At 40.9% G+C, this 16750-nt stretch overlaps 1 protein-coding gene and 1 long non-coding RNA gene across 4 annotated transcripts in view; one reads left to right on the plus strand and one right to left on the minus strand.

Moving 5' to 3' along the window:
- The window catches only part of LOC306664408, a 1052029-nt gene that overhangs the window by 996162 nt on the left and 39117 nt on the right, over positions 1 to 16750 (minus strand). The window lies entirely within an intron of this gene.
- On the plus strand, positions 400 to 14114 carry CRHBP (corticotropin releasing hormone binding protein). 3 transcript variants are annotated; one of them, XM_079145188.1, is made up of 7 exons: positions 400 to 1931; positions 2305 to 2398; positions 2685 to 2842; positions 4241 to 4451; positions 6284 to 6432; positions 10262 to 10379; positions 13402 to 14114. In XM_079145188.1, the coding sequence occupies exons 1-7, from the start codon at positions 1851 to 1853 to the stop codon at positions 13557 to 13559; spliced, it is 969 nt and encodes a 322-aa protein (XP_079001314.1). In that variant the 5' UTR covers positions 400 to 1850; the 3' UTR covers positions 13560 to 14114. The 3 variants fall into 3 exon arrangements, with proteins under 3 accessions (XP_079001314.1, XP_079001313.1, XP_079001315.1); XM_079145187.1 differs by lacking the exon at positions 400 to 1931 and having other exon boundaries at positions 2019 to 2398; XM_079145189.1 differs by lacking the exons at positions 400 to 1931; positions 2305 to 2398 and adding an exon at positions 2431 to 2554.

Here is a 16750-nt window from a genome sequence, read left to right on the forward strand (position 1 = left end):
TGTGTGTGTGTGTGTGTGTGTGTGTGTGTGTGAGAGAGAGAGAGAGAGAGAGAGAGAGAGAGAGAGAGAGAGAGAGAGAGAGAGAGAGAGAAGAAGCAAGTTGGAAAATAGTATCTCTTTGGTGATGTTAATAAGCAGCACTGAGCTGGGGTGACACTAGTTGCCAGACCCCCAACTGGGAAAGACCAAGTTCACCAAGTGAGTTGCAGTTAGGTAGGCCAGGACCCTGGCTAAGTTGGTATGAGAGGAGAACAGGCCCTTGGTGTGCAAGGTGGATGTGCCTGAGGCTTCTGGGTCCAAATGAAGTGGGAGATGGACCTGAAGATGACCTAATACATTTGAGGCCAAGCTGTGTGGGGTAAGCAATTTGTTTCTCTCCTCTTTTATTTCTCTTATATATCTTTATATTCTTCCTAATATGCAGACATATAAACAGTCCCTGGGATGAAGAGAATGACACAGATACCAGTGTTGATGACCTTTTGTTGCTCTTCCCCCTTCCTCCCTCTGAGGGCTGGGGATTGTTTATAAAGCTGGGCTGCGATCAGGAAGGCCTCCTAATTAAACAATTAAGGTGCAGTCCCTACAGAGCTCAGAATTGTCCTGAATATGAAAATATTAAGGTCTGACACCCCTAGGCAAATCACTGTTAATTTTGAGTATTTTAAAACCACGACTGTAGCCACTCCCTTCCGTTAAAACCCTGTAGTACAGTCTAATTGTGTATGGTAGTTTTAATAACAATGTTAGGCATCTTTATAAGAAAGGGGGTAGTAAAGCCAAAAGCAGAGCTTCTCCATATTTCCCATAATTTTGAAAACAAAGCGGAAGCGATGCTCTTCTCTGCTAATCAGCAAAGATAATCATACACCTAAATTGTGTCAGGACCCCTACGTCATTTTATTAGGCCTGTACATTCACTAGCGAGCAGTAATGATATAGCTTCTCAGCTGTTCTTTCTACCAGAGTACAGAAGTAATACAGGTATTGAGTAGACAACACTCTCCTAGTGGTTCAGGTGGCTGCTAAATTTATGGTGGTTATCTGTCCAGGAGTGTGTACATGGTATAAACAACCAGGTCAAGTGACGGAGCTCAGTTAAAATCCAGAAGTTCACGGACCACAGAAAGTTCGTTTTCCATTAAGGAAATACTTATAAGAAACTGAACCAGGATAAAGCAAAGATTAAAGAACAGGAAGAAAGCTTGTAATTGCATTACTGCAATGTTCTGTAAAACCAGGCTTCAATTTCTGCCAAAGTTTTGGAGCTAAAAATGCCTCAAGTTTCTTAGTGAGAGGCATGAACAATTGCATGAGTGTCAAACTCTGACAATTTCCAGCATGATTTCATCCAAGTTTACGTGACAAGGCAGCAGGATAAGGTCATGTGTGTTTGTGTATTTTTAGGCATATGTGTAACTTTGTTGATTTTCTTTGCAAAAATGAAAAATTTCCAAATGCTCACAGGAAGTATAATGTAGTATTTGGAAGACAAAGTAAAATGTGCTTTCTTATTATTTGTCCCTGCCTCATTCTTTCTCCCACACTTTTAATTCGCTAAGTTGTGATCGAAATCATTCTTGGTGAATAATGCTGGACCATGCTGAAAATTTGTGACTGAGAGCTGGACCCTCGTCATCACCACGTACTTTGTCACTGAGAAAGGGTAACCCATGGTAACTGAGCTCCCATCAGTTAAGGGGCAGAGAGCCTCCCCTCCCAACTGCTCTATAAAAGAGACCTAACCAAGGGACCCTCCTGGCTCTAGCACTCAGTCTGGGCAAAGGTGCGGGAAGAAAAGCCCAAGATCTCGGGAGCAGAGTGCACAAGCTGCAGAGTCAAGGCCAAGCATGCCACCTAACTTCAAGCTCCAGTGTCACTTCATTCTGATCCTCCTGTTGGCTCTAAGAGGGGAAAGCCGGTACCTAGAGGTAAGCCGTCTCCAGATTGACCCATCACACCTTTCTGTATTCAGCCTTGTGAGGCAGGCAGGTGGCCTTTGCTGTCAGCCTTTTATGAGGTTAGTTCTTTCCTTCCTCTCTGTTGGGTCCTTTCCCCCGGTTTCCCTAGATCTATCTTTCTCCCTGCCTCTGAGCCTCTCCACTGCCTGCTTTTCTCTGGCCGCTGGAGATGCCCTGGTCTGAGAGGAAAGGGTCTAAGACCTTCCCATTGTCTCCAGATACCCAAGGAGGCAATGACTCCCTTTCAGTTCACTTTGCAGAGAGGCAGGTAGGGTTCCCAGCTCCTGGTTCATTTTTTTTCTCACGTCATGAACTTTTCCGAACGGACCATTTTCCTTGTCAGTTGCAAGAAACGGCGGAATACGACCCTTTCCTCCTCTTCAGCACCAACCTGAAGCGAGACCTGGCTGGGGAGCAGCCATACAGCCGCGCTCTGCGTGAGTCGGGCTTAGGTCCTCCGGCGCGTGGGGGCGGGGAGTTTAGGGTTGTGCACCCAGTGCTAGCCTCCCGGGATCTTGGGCGCCGGCAGGCTGTGATCTCCAGGGCGCGATCCCATTGCTAAGGATGGCATCGGGAACCCGGAGCAGCCCAAGGTGGGAATCCGAGCTCGCGGCGCAGCGCGCTGCAGACCCGGAGTAGGGGTGAGCGAGGAGGGGTTGCCCGAGGCCGGCGCCGCGGCGGTTACAGTCCGGGACGCCTGGCTGCTTCCTTCCCCTCCCCCAGGGTGCCTGGACATGCTGAGCCTCCCGGGTCAGTTCACCTTCACCGCCGACCGGCCGCAGCTGCACTGCGCCGCGTTCTTCATCGGCGAGCCGGAGGAGTTCATCAGCATCCACTACGACCTGGTCTCCATCGACTGTGCGGGCGGGGACTTCCTAAAGGTAAGGCGCGGGGCCCGGCATTGCCTAAACCCGGGTGGAAAGGGCGGGAGGGCTGCCCCGCCGTGGAGAGCCCTGACGCTTCTCAGTTAGACACTCCGCGGGTGCGGGTGCCGGAGAGGCGCGCTCGGCCTCCGCAGCCGCAGGAACTTGGTCCCAACTCCTAGGAAGACCTGTCCCCACTTCCTGTAGAGTCCAGAGCCGTTGCCTCTGGACTCTGGACTCTGCGTGGTTTAAACTTTTCGAGGCCCTGGCAACTTGAATTAGCAGCTTGGAACATTGTGGTGCAATCAGGTGCAGACAAAATATAATAAAAACTAGCGGCAGGAGCACTCAAGGCCACCTGGGAAGTCAATCTTGGTGAGAATGCCCAGCCCCACACGTTTGAAATCTGAGCCCGCTTTCCTGCTGGCCCCACTTTCCGCCTGCGCGGTTCAAGGCGAGCAGAGGCTGTCTGCAAAGTCTGGGTGATCCGACTTTGAAGCAGTACACTGGCTGCTGGGAGGGGATATGTGGGGAAGTTGAGTTTGAGATAGGTGGGAGAGAGGACAAGCCCCCAACCTCACAGCACCCCTACTGATCTAGTGGGTCAGTTTAGGATGGCCAGTGGAGCTCTCCTGTTCAATGAAAATAATCATGATTAAAACCTTCAAAGGGGAGTCGTTTTGGAACCTGTCAAACATGTTAGAAATAATCGGTGGCTGTGTTGTTGGTAATTTTGTTAATGTGGACTATGTTGGATTCATTAAACCGGAGACCTGTGGTGATTTTAAGAGTAAAGTCAATTGACTCTCACCTTTTGTTCAACCATAGATGGTAACAACAGGAAAAATCTTGTGTGTGCATGTGTGTGTGTGTGTGTGTGTGTGTGTGTGTGTGTTAAAGAGAGAGAAGAATGAGTTTTTGTACACTGGCAGTTAAAATTGCTGCCCTGTTTTTTCTTTTGCTACCTATTTTTGAGATATTTTGTACATATTTCGATGACTAGAGGAGAGAAAGGAGCTGAATGAAATCTAAGTTATGCTTTGGTGAAATTCTTCTGAAGGTGAGATATGGAAAATATGACCAAGATAAAAATGTATATTATTTATGGTTTCTCTGTACCAAAGTAGTTGAAATGGTAAAAATAAAGTATAAGAAAATCTCTTTATTTGACAACATCAAGTCTTATACAGAAAAAAGAAGCATTAACTGATTAATAATATTACTGCAACCAACTTTCACAGTCAGAATGTAGGACTATGCAGAGACCAGGAAGCAGGCAGGGGGTAGACTGCCAATTCCTCACTTACCACTGAAGGCTCACTGCTGGGTAACTTTTCTCCCATTTCAACACACCCATGATCTCAGGAATTGATGAAAGTGACCATCTATGACTCTGTATTGTCATTTTTTTGGAAGGTATTTGATGGTTGGATCCTTAAGGGAGAGAAATTCCCCAGCTCCCAAGATCATCCTCTCCCCACCACTGAAAGGTACATAGATTTCTGTGAGAGTGGTCTTAGCAGAAGGAGCATCAGATCCTCCCAGAATGTGGCCATGATCTTCTTCCGAGTCCACGAACCAGGAAATGGTTTCACACTAACCATAAAGACGGACCCCAACCTCTTTCGTAAGTGATTTTCCTGTCTTCTCAGTAAAAAGACCAGGCTTGGGGAGCGGGGTAATCGTACTACTTTTCCAAGATTTAGGAAATTGGAACTGAGGAATAATGTGAATGGAAATTCACCTGTAATTAGAAATGACCTAAGGGATATTTTCTGATCATTATTATGAAAATCAAGTCACACTTGTTAATTTACTTGCCAGGCTAAGTAGCATACTAATTTATGGTGGGTACAATTCTATTTTTTCCTACAAAGTCTTGTTCAGATCTCCTAAGATACTCAATGCTTTCAGTGGCAAACTTGAATTTCCCAAGTCATTCTACTGATCCAGGATAAGCTTGAAGGATGAGATATGAAGTTGAAGATAAGAACTGCCTAGGTGAAAACTGAAAGGCTGCATATCAGAGACATGGTGGACAGTTGTCATGTCCTGAGCAGAGGATGCACCCAGAATACCTTTGTGTTGCCTTCTGATACTGAGCTTACCATCCCAATTTATTTCATTTTTCATGGAGACACACATATGGTACAAAACTAGAGTTCAGACCTAAAGCACATTATCTTAATTAAAATAAGTTCACTCATTTGCTTATTTTTCCCCATTAGAAAAAAATCTTTTTAAAAATCAGAAGAAGAAAGCATATTAATCATTTAGGTTACATATGCTAGTATTAATATTAATACTTCATATAGTTGAAGGATGGGGCCTAATCTTACAGAATAATTAAAGAATAATGTACTACTAGCCTTCTGATTTTCATTTTTAAAAAATAAACAATAATTTTTTAAAGAAACACCTAAAAAGGTAGTTTTTGAGGACTGGTGCAGAATAATTCTTGAGGACAGAAGAAACTGTTTCTCCTTATTTAGTGAGAAGTCAAAAGAAGTCTTCTAGAATTATCATGAAATTTCAGTTCTTTTTGAAATTAAGTATAATAAAAGTATAAAGAAGGAGGCAAGAGGTGTGTCTGACGTTTTCTAATTAACCAGGAACTTTTGCCATACTCAGCAAAAAATGCAAATTTTTCTGTTTCAAAGCTTGAAGAATAAATATATTATAAACCTGGATTTGAGATACAAAGCAAAAAAATTAGAAATTCTGGAGAGTAATTACACATTAAAAATTTACCTTTTAGGGGCTGGGGCTGTGACTCAGTGGTAGAGTGCTTGACTGGCACACATGAGCCACTGGGTTCAATCCTCAACACCACATAAAAACAAGTAAATAAAATAAACAACTAAAAAAAATTTTTAATTACCTTTTAATCAATATCACTCGACATTCAGCAATTTTTTAGACTTAAGCCTGCTATTTTTTCCCAGCCTATCTTGTCACTATTTTATTTATAAATAAATAATTTATTTACTTTGTTGTAAAAAAAATAAATAAAACCAGCATTATGGCTCCAAATTCTATGAGTGAAGACTTCAGACAGATGGGATTGGAGTTCCAGCCTCACTTTAAGCCTGGATTGTTCCATATTCCTAGCTTGAACCTAGACCCTGGTTAACAGAAGTCTTCAAAGAACAGTATACCAGTTAGTATTGTTTGTCTGGTTCATGATTCATGTCTTGTCATTGTTGTAGAAAAAGGAACCCCCTGAGATGGAAGTGAGAAGCCCCCTCGCAGCCCAGTGTTTCCTGAAAATATCCATATGTCACTGATGATTTATAGTCCCCAACTCCTTCCTTTCTCCAAATCATCATTGTGATATATATTCTCTACCTGGCACGAGATCCTAGGCCATGAATGGAAACCTAGGCTAAGGATACAATCAACTTCTATAAAAGCCACAAGTCAAGTAATGCAAACGTAACTTTTTTGTTTCCTACAAAGCTTGCAATGTCATCTCTCAGACCCCAAATGGAAAATTCACCCTGGTAGTTCCACACCAGCATCGAAACTGCAGCTTCTCCATAATTTATCCAGTAGTGATCAAAATATCTGATCTTACTCTGGGACACTTACATGGTGTTCAGTTAAAGGTGAGTGACTTACTTGCTTCCTAATTGTTTGGTAAGGCCACAGCTTTATCAGAACAAAAGCAAACCTGGCATCAGCAAATTGAAGTAGCACGTCCCTCTGGTTATTAAATCTCACATGTTTACCCGGCTTCTTGAACTAAAACCCTGTTCTATTTCAGTTATGCTGTCAGAACCCTACTCAGGTGCCCATTCTGACTACTTCAATAGTTATCTTGTGATGTAAGAAATGCTTTCAACTGGTAAAGTTGTGGTATGTAATTACAATTGAACTCTCTTGTACTTGCCTCTTTTACAAAAATTCTCTCCTAGCAGAACCTCCTGTGAGTCATCTACACAGCTGTTTCTGATTATTGGAATTTTTTTTAACATGAAGGAAGTATCTCATTGACAGAACTGTGGTATGAAGGAATGCTAACTGTAGCATAAAATGCAAAATTAGATTTTTATATTGTAAAGGCAATAAAGTTTCGAAGAGTACTTTGCGATACATTTAGTTTGATGCATTTTTGCCTAAAAATATTAGTTGATAATCCCTATCAACTTTCTTTCAAATGAACTTCTGAATGGACCTTAAAATTAATGTTGAGCTTGTCCACATTTACTTGTACTGGTAGCATCTTCCCTTATTTCCGTTAGTTGTAGATGGACGCAATACCTTTATTTTACTTATTTATTTTTACATGGTGCTGAGGATGGAACCCAGTGCCTCACACATGCTAGGCGAGCACTCTACCACTGAGCCACAACCCCAGCCCTCCTTTTACTTTCTCATATGCCTAAGTTAAGATAATATACCTTTGCTGATATCAAAGATGGTCATAGTTCCTAATCAGACAGATTCAAGTGAAAGCCAAATTAATAGGACCAGGACCGAGAAAAGCATAGTATATCTAATTTCCTCTAGTCCTAAATTTATGGGTCACTGCCTTTTTTTTTTTTTTTTTTAAGTTGGACCTTAGTGGACGAATAGTCCTTTGAAAAGGACATATTTGAATATCTTTGCTTTAGTCTTCTTGGCTTGATATTGTGTGTATGTCATTCTCGAGTGAGATCTAGAAGAAAGGCCGTGTGATAGCAGATTGAGAGATCTGTCCTTTCCGTATTGAGGTTATAAGAAATAATGTTAGTGTTTCCCCTTAATAATTTAGAGCCTCCAGTGTCCTAGGCATCTATTCCTTTAAAAATATTTTCTGATGCTAGAAATTAGTCACGAACAAGACTGGTTCTATTCACAGGGAACCTGCATTCCAGTGGGATGAGACAGGCAAAACCGTCATACATTTCTGTTAGGGGCAAATGCCACACAGAAAATCAGCCCAGTGGTTTGATAGACAGTAACTGGGAACAAGGGGGTGAAGAGAGGGAGGAACTACCTGAGATAAGGTAATCAGGAAAGAAATCTTCCAAGAAAGAAACATTTAAAGTGAAACCTGGGTAATAGATCAGGAGCCAGATCTGAGAAAAAAGAAAGTAAAGGTGACAGTAGTGCAGAGGCTTGGAGACAGGACTGGAACTGCTTGGTTCCAGAAATGGAAAGAAGGCAAGGCAGAGGGGACTAGTGTGAGGTGACTTAGGGAGATGGGCAACACCAGAGTGTGGAGAACCCTTTTGCCCATTTTAAGTGAAAAGAGAAGTCAGTGAAGAGGTGGGGCAAGAAAGCAGCATGGCTGATATATACTGTCCAAAGGTCACTCTGGCTTCCACACAGTGAGTGGGTGGTAGGGACCATGTTGCCGTTTTCGTGTTCCCATGAGAGATGTGTCTTTGGTTATTATTTGCATACCCATCAAGATTATTTCCTAAAGTAAAACACCCCAGCTTTCTTATGCATTGGAAAGTGAATTTCACCAAGAGAGACTTCAGTCTTGCACATCGAGTACTGTGGGGAACTCTGTGTTTGGTACAAGGAGTCTAGGTTCTCCTTCGGCACATTGCTGTAGTCTAGCAAGAGATGGGTAGTAACTTAGAAACTCAAGAAAGGCATCTCAGGGGTCCCTGCTGAAGAATGGAACCCCAGTAGGGACCAGAGAGGAATAGGTCCACCCAACTTCCTAGTTTCTTTGTTTTGGTCCTTCATTTTAGTTCCCATTTTTCTCAACTTTTGTACTTCCCATTTCTCAAGGCTGCCTTTTCCCTTCAACACCACCTGCTGAAATTTGGAACCTAAGGAACTGAGTGGAAACTTTAGTCCGTAGAGATGTTCCCCCTGGGCATCTTCTACTCAAGGGAAAGGCAGTTAAGTCTTTTTCCCCTTCACCCCTAAGTAGCTCATTAACTCTCAATTCGCAAACAGGAAACCTTGTGCACAGTGGGGCTAATTAAATCTCTATTTCATCATTTGATGAAATTATGTGAAAAGAACCTAAGCCTAGAACCCTGCACATAGTAGGCCTTTTAAAAATAGATCTCGCCACCAGGTGCAGTGATGCACATCTGTAATCCCAGCAATTTGGGAGGCTGAGACAGGAGGATTGTTAGTTCCGGGCCAGCCTCAGCAACTGAGTGAGGCCCTAAGCAAATTCGCAAGACCCTTTCTCAAAATAAAATAAAAAAGGGCTGAGTAGGTAGCCTAGTGGTAAGGTGACACCAAATTAAATCTCCAGTGCCAAAACAAACAAACAAAAAACATGTCCCTGTCCTTCATTAGCCAAGCAATTGCCATTATTATCTTCTAACTTGTGGTTTCATTCCAGCTGTTTTTCAGTGTGCTTCTAAATGTTGGTTGTGTGTGTGCCTGTGTTTCCCTATCTAGATTTTGGTTCCTATGTGTCAGAGTCTATCTGGTTAACCTCTGGGCACCTGTCACATGCCACTAGAGCTCTTAATAAGTTCACTTCAATGATGAAAAGGATCACAGACCAAAATGACTGCACAAATTGTGGGAGACAATATGAAGTGAAAATGTGGGGACTCATATTTAAAAATTCATTAGAAATTTCAACACAGGGACGGTAGAGCATGAAACCAAGCACAGGGTCCTTCTGAGCACACCCTGTGTGCAGCACAGGTGACCATGGGGCAGCTGGGGTCACAGGATGTGTTGGCGGGGGGGTGAGGAGCATAGCATCTGGGAGAGAGAGTGGCTGCTTTCTTGTGTGGGAAAGCGAGGCACAGGAATTGCTACAGATAAGACTGAAAAGGATGAAGGAAAGCACAAAAAGATGGTTAGAATGGAATTTACAGAATCTTAGAACCAGTTCTTCCTGTGAGTAGCTTGAAACTTGTCTTAGTTCAAAAAATGAAGGTGATGGTAAGTCTAGCTAACTTGGGTCCCAAATCAGAATTTTATCCTTTTTAAAATAGACTCATGATTAATACTAATCCTTTTTGGTAGAAATGATGTGTTCCAGTGCAGAGGAATTCCTTTCTAAAGAAGAGGAAGAGGAGAGCCAAAGGGAAACCAATGTGCAAGCCCAACTTATAAATGCAAATAATCAACTTTATTTAACTCTGACTTCATGTATTAAGAAATTCAAATAATTCAGTATGTATGTCCAAGTGATTTGAAAAGCAAAGCATTTTTGGATTCCATTTTCATACATTTTATATCAAGCTTCCAGCCCTTAAGCTTAAAATTAAAAAAAAAAAAAAAAAAACAGGCACACACATTTAAAAAATGATTACTCAACTGGTTTAGAAAAGCAATTCTTGTGATTTTTTTTTCTGTTAAAAATGTCTTTGCATTTCCAGAGTCTCAGATGTTAAATTCAATGGCACTGCCAAGATGTTGAAGGCTGATTGAGTGAATTCACCCGCCCACCATCAGCCAAATAGTTTGACTTTTATAATTGGTTTAAATGTATCCTTCTTTGGTTCTTTATTCTCTTAGAAACCCCTTGCAGGTTGTGGGGAAATAGGAGACTTTGTGGAACTGCTGGGAGGAACCGGATTGGACCCTTCCAAGATGATGCCGTTAGCTGATCTCTGCTACCCCTTTCATGGCGCTGGTGAGTGAACAGTTCCTTATATACAAATGCATTCTACTGTCATGTACAACTAATTAGAACAAATAAAAAATATTTTTTAAACACACCTTTTTTTTTTTTTTTTATATTTTGGAAGATTAGTTCCACAAGTTTCCATTTTATATGTTGAGCCTATGTAGAGCATCAAACTCTATTACCAAAATATCTGACATTAAGAGCAAAACCTATGAAACAATTAGGACATATATTTAAGGTTGGTCCTAAGTAAAACTATGAAAAATACAAAGATTTTCAATTCTTTCCACCTTCTTGGAAGTCCCTGCTTTTATTCCCTGGAGACTAAAGGGTTTGCTTACTAACTAAAAAGCTAATGAGGCGGGCTGGGGCTGTAGCTCAGTGATAGAGCGCTTGCCTCAAATGTGTGAGGCACTGGATTTGATCCTCAGCACCACATAAAAAATATAAATGAATAAATGAAGATATTTTTTAAAAGCTAATGATTCAAATAGTAGATCTAAAATAATCAATTAGTGATAGTATAATAATGAAATACTAAGTTTCCACAAATGTGTTTAAGTGTATGTCTCATAGTCAATGAACACCAAAGTGGTAAGCTTTTTCAGAAATATTCTGAACTGTTGAATGTCCCTAACTTCTAGCAGCCAAACCAGTCTCTCACAGGCCAGTAGGATCCAGAGGTAAATTCTGAAAGCCAAAAGTGGTCACGAGTAATAAATGATTTAGTGCACAGTTGCCAAACAGAACCAGATCTTCTTTGTTAGGGACCAGTGAGGCTTTTCCATGTCATTATTATGCTCAGGTCAGTGAGGATGGTGAGAATCACTGATCCTCATTACCAAACTGATCAAGTATACATGAGGATGTGTGTGGAGGGGGAGTATATAAAATATTTCTGTTCAGGTCACTCCCGTACCTGTACTTTAGATACAGGAATCTCTGGTTAAGTTACAGAGACAAAAGTAAAACCGAAATGAAACACACGAGTGTCTAAGCTCGTAGTCAGCTCAGACCACAGCCCCTTCCTGTCCTATCGCCACAGACACTTCACCAGCTAGGTAACAAAGCTGCAGAGCAGACAGTCGTTTTGTTGGCTGTGCCTGGTATGATTAAAACCAGGTCAGCACACCAGTATTTTCTTTCTCTGAGCTAATGCTGGGACCTGGATATTTCTGAAACAGAATTAACACACACAGGTAAGCACTAAGGCCTGATATGTCTCCTACTCTCCATGGATACCCTGCATGAAAGAAGTTTCAAATGAGATTTAAGGCAGAACTAAGTTCAAGGAAAGCTTTCTAATCAAAATAAGGGGAGAGGAATTTCTAAAATCCCACTTTGATGAAAATGAGAAGATTCATTTATGCCAACACCTGAGCCCTAGTTCAAACTGTTGGTGTGCATGGCTTTGCTGACCTGGCTCATGTTCCCTTTGAGACACTGCATGGAAAGAAGGCCTTGAGGATGTGTACGTGAGTAGGGTAAAAAGATTGGGACTGAAAAACACTCAAGCCTTAAAATTTAAATAATTGAAGCAAAATCCATTTTTCTGCTTGAATTATATGACTTGAATAAGGCAAAAGGGCAAGACTGAGACCCCAAAATAATTTTTTTTACTAAATTATCTAGATAACTGAAATAAATATTAAGATGTTTTTAAGGCTTGAATTATACTACTCTGTGGCTCATTTTAGATTTTTTGAAATCCATCCTGTTTTCATTAGTTTCACCTAAATTGGTTTAAAAAAATGTAGATCTATTAGGTACCCCCCTGCCCATTAAATTAAATTGAATTAGAATTTAGGTCAAAATTGTAGACAAATTATATGCATGTTAACTAAAGGAAAAAAGGCATATTATATAGATTAAAGTTCAAAGTAAGATCAGCAAAAAGAACGATTTCCCAAATTGTTTAAAGAAAGATAAATTTGGCCCTCCTGGAGGAAGTTACCCAAGATCCCTGGAACTTGTTTTAAGATTAAACACTTTATATTATACACTTTCTTTTATGATTATACACTTTATATTTGTTATGTTTTCAAATTGACTTTTACCTCACTAACATACTGAGTTGTTTTACTTTATTTAAGCCCAGGTAATGTTTGTAAGCTACCTGTTACACAATGACAGTGCTAGCATTTCTTAGAATTTAGCATCGCCTTAAAGAAACACAGTAGGTATGAGTGGGGAGAACCGAGCAGAAAGAATTATTGTAGGACTGAAAAATCTTGCCTCAGGAACCAGTTTGAGGCTAGAGAAATGAGAAGAAAGCAATTTTTAATAAAATAATGACTTTCAATATATAATGGCTCATGCATAACTTCATGAGAAGAGATATAAAAGCTGTCAGATGCTTATACAGATAATGAAAATATTGGATGTGAGACAAGTAAGAATGTTGGAAGCTATTCCACCTGAGAAAGACAAAAAAATGAGAAAGCGTTCAAGTAGACGATAGAACAAAAGCCTGTATATTCCGTGTATATCTACACCATGCAAATGATTCTTAATGTGTGAGTCAGAGTTGTTATCTAGACTTAGAAAATGAAGAAAATACTTTCATCTGCATGAATATCCAGCAGTATATTCCTTTAGCAACTCCAGATACTGTGACAATCATAAACCGCCCCTGCAAATGTCCATCCTCTCCCTGGAGGGCAGTATTGTCCCCATCAAGAACACTGACCCAGAGCCCCTGTGCAGAGTTGACTGGTTACCTTTGCCCTCTTTGCCACCTAGGCTTGCAAGAGAGCATGAAAAAGACCCGGAGACGTTCTCTTGCCTCTTTCCGGCCAGTTTTGTCTCACAGTGTTCTTACACATAAGGAGAAAGGCTGAGTTCAATTTCAGATTTCTAATTAATTATATACTATAATAAAAACACACATTTCAACTGAGAGTGGCTAAAGTACATAAGAGGAAGATTCGTTGCCTTGCTTTCATTGTTTAAATAATCTAGTCAACAACAATGGTTGACTATGCTTTCTAACCTGCTGGGAAATTTTTATTTTTTCCATCAATTATAGCCCAAGTGAAAATTGGCTGTGACAACACTGTGGTGCGCATGGTCTCCAGTGGAAAACAAGTAAATCGTGTGACGTTTGAATATCGTCAGCTGGAACCATACGAACTGGAAACCCAAAATGAAAATAGCATCCCGGAATTCTGTTTGTCCAGTCTTTGAATAACCAGCTCGATGATTTCCATTCTGCTAGCTAAGTGAGTTCTTCATGGCTATTGCATGTAATTTTGATGACAATAGTGAAAAGCCTATCAAGCCAGTCAGTATTCCAGGCCATGAACATACATATGGACATTCATTTTTGTACTTTGCTTCCTTTTTGTTTGTATTATCTCAGTGAACACATAACAGAAAAATCAATCCTGCTTGGTTGAAAACAATTTTTAACTGGAAATGGTTTGGAGTTCTTTGGTGTGCTAAAAATCTTAACTGCTAAGACAAGTGTAAATGCATGTGCAATGAGCAGTTGTATCTCAAGGGGAAGTATGACAAAAAGGGAAAATGGTGGCACTTGTAGTTGTTCAACAGAAAATATTTAAAGTCTTGTGTATACCAAAAGAGTGGCACTTGTTTATATATAATTCTGCTTGCAATAGGTAGAAGTTGTAACTATTATTTATTGATTTGTAATACTTGTTTTTAACAAAACTTCATGGCATGGAAAAAACTTTCCACCCATGTATTTCAATGTGAATAAATATATTCAGAAGGTTGGCACCTGGACATTGTGCTTTACTTATATTCCTGAGTGATACCTCCTTGTTACTCTCAGAAAATAATGTTCCCATGGGGTCAGATCCAAACACTGAACTAAATCACTTTGAAGTTTTTAGAGCTAGTAGAACTCTGGAACATTTAAGTTGAATTCAGTAGGGCAAGGGTAGAATGGCAGTGTTTGCACAAGGCACACTAACTGTCCTAGCAGGGAGCAAGGAGCCCATATCCTTTTTCCCTGTCCTTGCAGGAAACTCAGAAAACATGTCTTTGTCATGGGGGATGCACTTTCAACAAGGACAGCAAGCGCCTTACAGCTCTTGTATGCACTGCCTGTAGAAAACAGTTCTTCTCTGGTTCTGAAAACAACTTACTGTTGACTGAGCCTTGTCCATGTTGGGCTTGAGACTAAGCATGTGGCATGGAAAAGACATCTTGGAACAAAATGAGGTTCTAAGGAATACTCTTAGAATTCCAAAGTAAAAAGGGAATTCTTTACTTTGGATTAGTGGCAGGAAGCTTCAAACTGTGCCATAATGAAAGGCCTGATCACGATTCCTGAAACATATTTAATATATTTATTGACATGCTGGGATTTAATAAAATCTCAAAAAACAGGCATAAGGAAGAATCCTGATTGAAAGGGTTAGCACCACCTAAAATTTAGCACAAATTTGGCTCAAATTTTTGAATGAGTGAATATTTTAGCAAATGAATAAATAAGTACTTGGACAGATAAATTGATGTTTGGAAGAATGTGTGGATGATGGAATGACTAGACAATCTGGACTCCTCAATTCATAAAAAATAGATCCTATGGAGTTGAGCCCTTTTGTCACTGTCCCTGGATGCCTAAGAACTGGGGCAGTTGAATCACCGTCAGAAGTTTCTGGCTCTTAGCCTCTTGATTCAATTATGCTGAGTGACATGTGGTTTCCTAGTTCAGGTAGGACTGTAGTCTCTGAGGTTCCTACTAGTGCTGACTTCTGCGTCATTCATTTGTGACATATTTCACTGCAAAACTTTCTAATGCAGGTACCTTACATTATTTGAGAGTATGGCCACATCAGGGAACCATTAATGTCTTCTTAAGGTGGGTGACTTAATCTTCATTCCACAGGATGGGGCAGGTTTCTGACAACAAAATCTTAGCTCTGATATCTGGGTGAGAGTTTCAGGGAGCCTCTTCATCCTCTGAGTGAGTAAAGGTTCCATGGAACATTGATCAAGTGTGCCTTTCTAAGATCATCCACTCTGGAGTCGATTCTGTTTGAATCTCAGCTCTGTCACTTGCTTGGATAAGTCACTTAGACTCCATTGCTCAGCATTTAATCTGTAATATTGGGGTAAGAAAGGTAACTTCATACAGTTTTTGTCAAGATTAAATGCTTAAATATGTCAATATGCCTTGCACATATTTGAACATTATTTTTATTATTGTTTTTTCTAAGCAAATAAACCACCCTAGGACCTACATCCTCTTAATGGGCATTTGCTTTATGCTCTGAAGGGTTCAAACTGATTTAATGATGCTGCTTCACCCCAGGACATTTGTAAGGAAGTCAGGGTTAGTTAGGGTTGTTGTCAGAGACCAGGAAGCTGAGAAAAGTTCTGGTGACACTTGACGATGGATTGTATCAGGTCTTCCCTATTCTCTTATGCCTCTCCTTACAGCTGACCCCTGTCAGGAGGTGCTGTGTTACTCCAGGACCAATGCTGGTCCTGACGATCCATACTTGTGCCCTATTCCCATGTCTGTGATCTTCCTAGATCTGAGTTGTTCCAACCCAGCTCCTGCCTCACCCTGTTTCTATCCCCGTCTCCTACCCCTGGTCCTCCTAATACCTATTGGGTCACTAGCTCTCTACCACTCATGACTGATTTCCCAAATTCCTCCTGCCTCCATGTCTGAAACTTGGAGTTTGCTTTGCTCATGGGTTGTATATCACTGTGACCATCCTGTCCTCTAGACACGTTTTTAGTCCTGTGAGCCAGTCTCCTCTGCCTCATCTATGAACTATCTTGTCTGCCTATGACACTGGACTCTCTCCTGGTGTCTAAAGCAATGTGTCTTCTTCACCCCCAGCAGCTTCCTGGTACTGTTGCTTTATTTAAGTGGGTAGAGATGCTATGTGTTCACTAAAACTCATTTCTTCCACCTCGTGAATGTGGAGTTAGACTACATTTTCCAACTCCCTTACAGTTAGGTTTGGTCATGTCACTGCAATCCAACTGAAGGAATGTGGGCAGAAGTGATGTCTGCCCATCATGTGACCACACACCTTCCCTCTCTTCCCCTAGGGATTGTCTAGGTACAGAGTTCTAACAGAGGGCTCCAAGGCCATACAGGAAGACAAAACCAGGTTGCAAGTTTGTCTGAATGACCACAGGCAAGGCTGCCTATGGACTAGGAATTTCCACACAGAGCTTTATGTGAATAAGTAATAAACTTTTATTTTGCTAAGCCACTGAGATTTTTTTCATATCTCTATATGATTGAATGTTATACCTATTTTATACTGTGGGCCTGTCTAAATCCAATTCTCAGCTATTCTCCAGTTTCCTGTTTAGTTTTGCGATGACTCTCCAGGTAGACCTGACTCTATATTCTCTTCCAAAGTAAAACACTTCAACTGTAC

The sequence above is a fragment of the Sciurus vulgaris genome (genome assembly GCF_902686455.1).
Source record: "Sciurus vulgaris genome assembly, chromosome: 6".
Classification (NCBI taxonomy): domain Eukaryota; kingdom Metazoa; phylum Chordata; class Mammalia; order Rodentia; family Sciuridae; genus Sciurus; species Sciurus vulgaris.

What these genes read in the sequence shown, in the direction of transcription:
- CRHBP (XM_079145187.1), top strand. Translation starts at nt 2,131, where the DNA reads ATGCCCTGGTCTGAGAGGAAAGGGTCTAAGACCTTCCCATTGTCTCCA. An exon ending in GCCATACAGCCGCGCTCTGC is followed by an intron (nt 2,399 to 2,684) that starts GTGAGTCGGGCT and finishes CCCCTCCCCCAG; the next exon opens with GGTGCCTGGACATGCTGAGC. An exon ending in CGGGCGGGGACTTCCTAAAG is followed by an intron (nt 2,843 to 4,240) that starts GTAAGGCGCGGG and finishes TTTTTTTGGAAG; the next exon opens with GTATTTGATGGTTGGATCCT.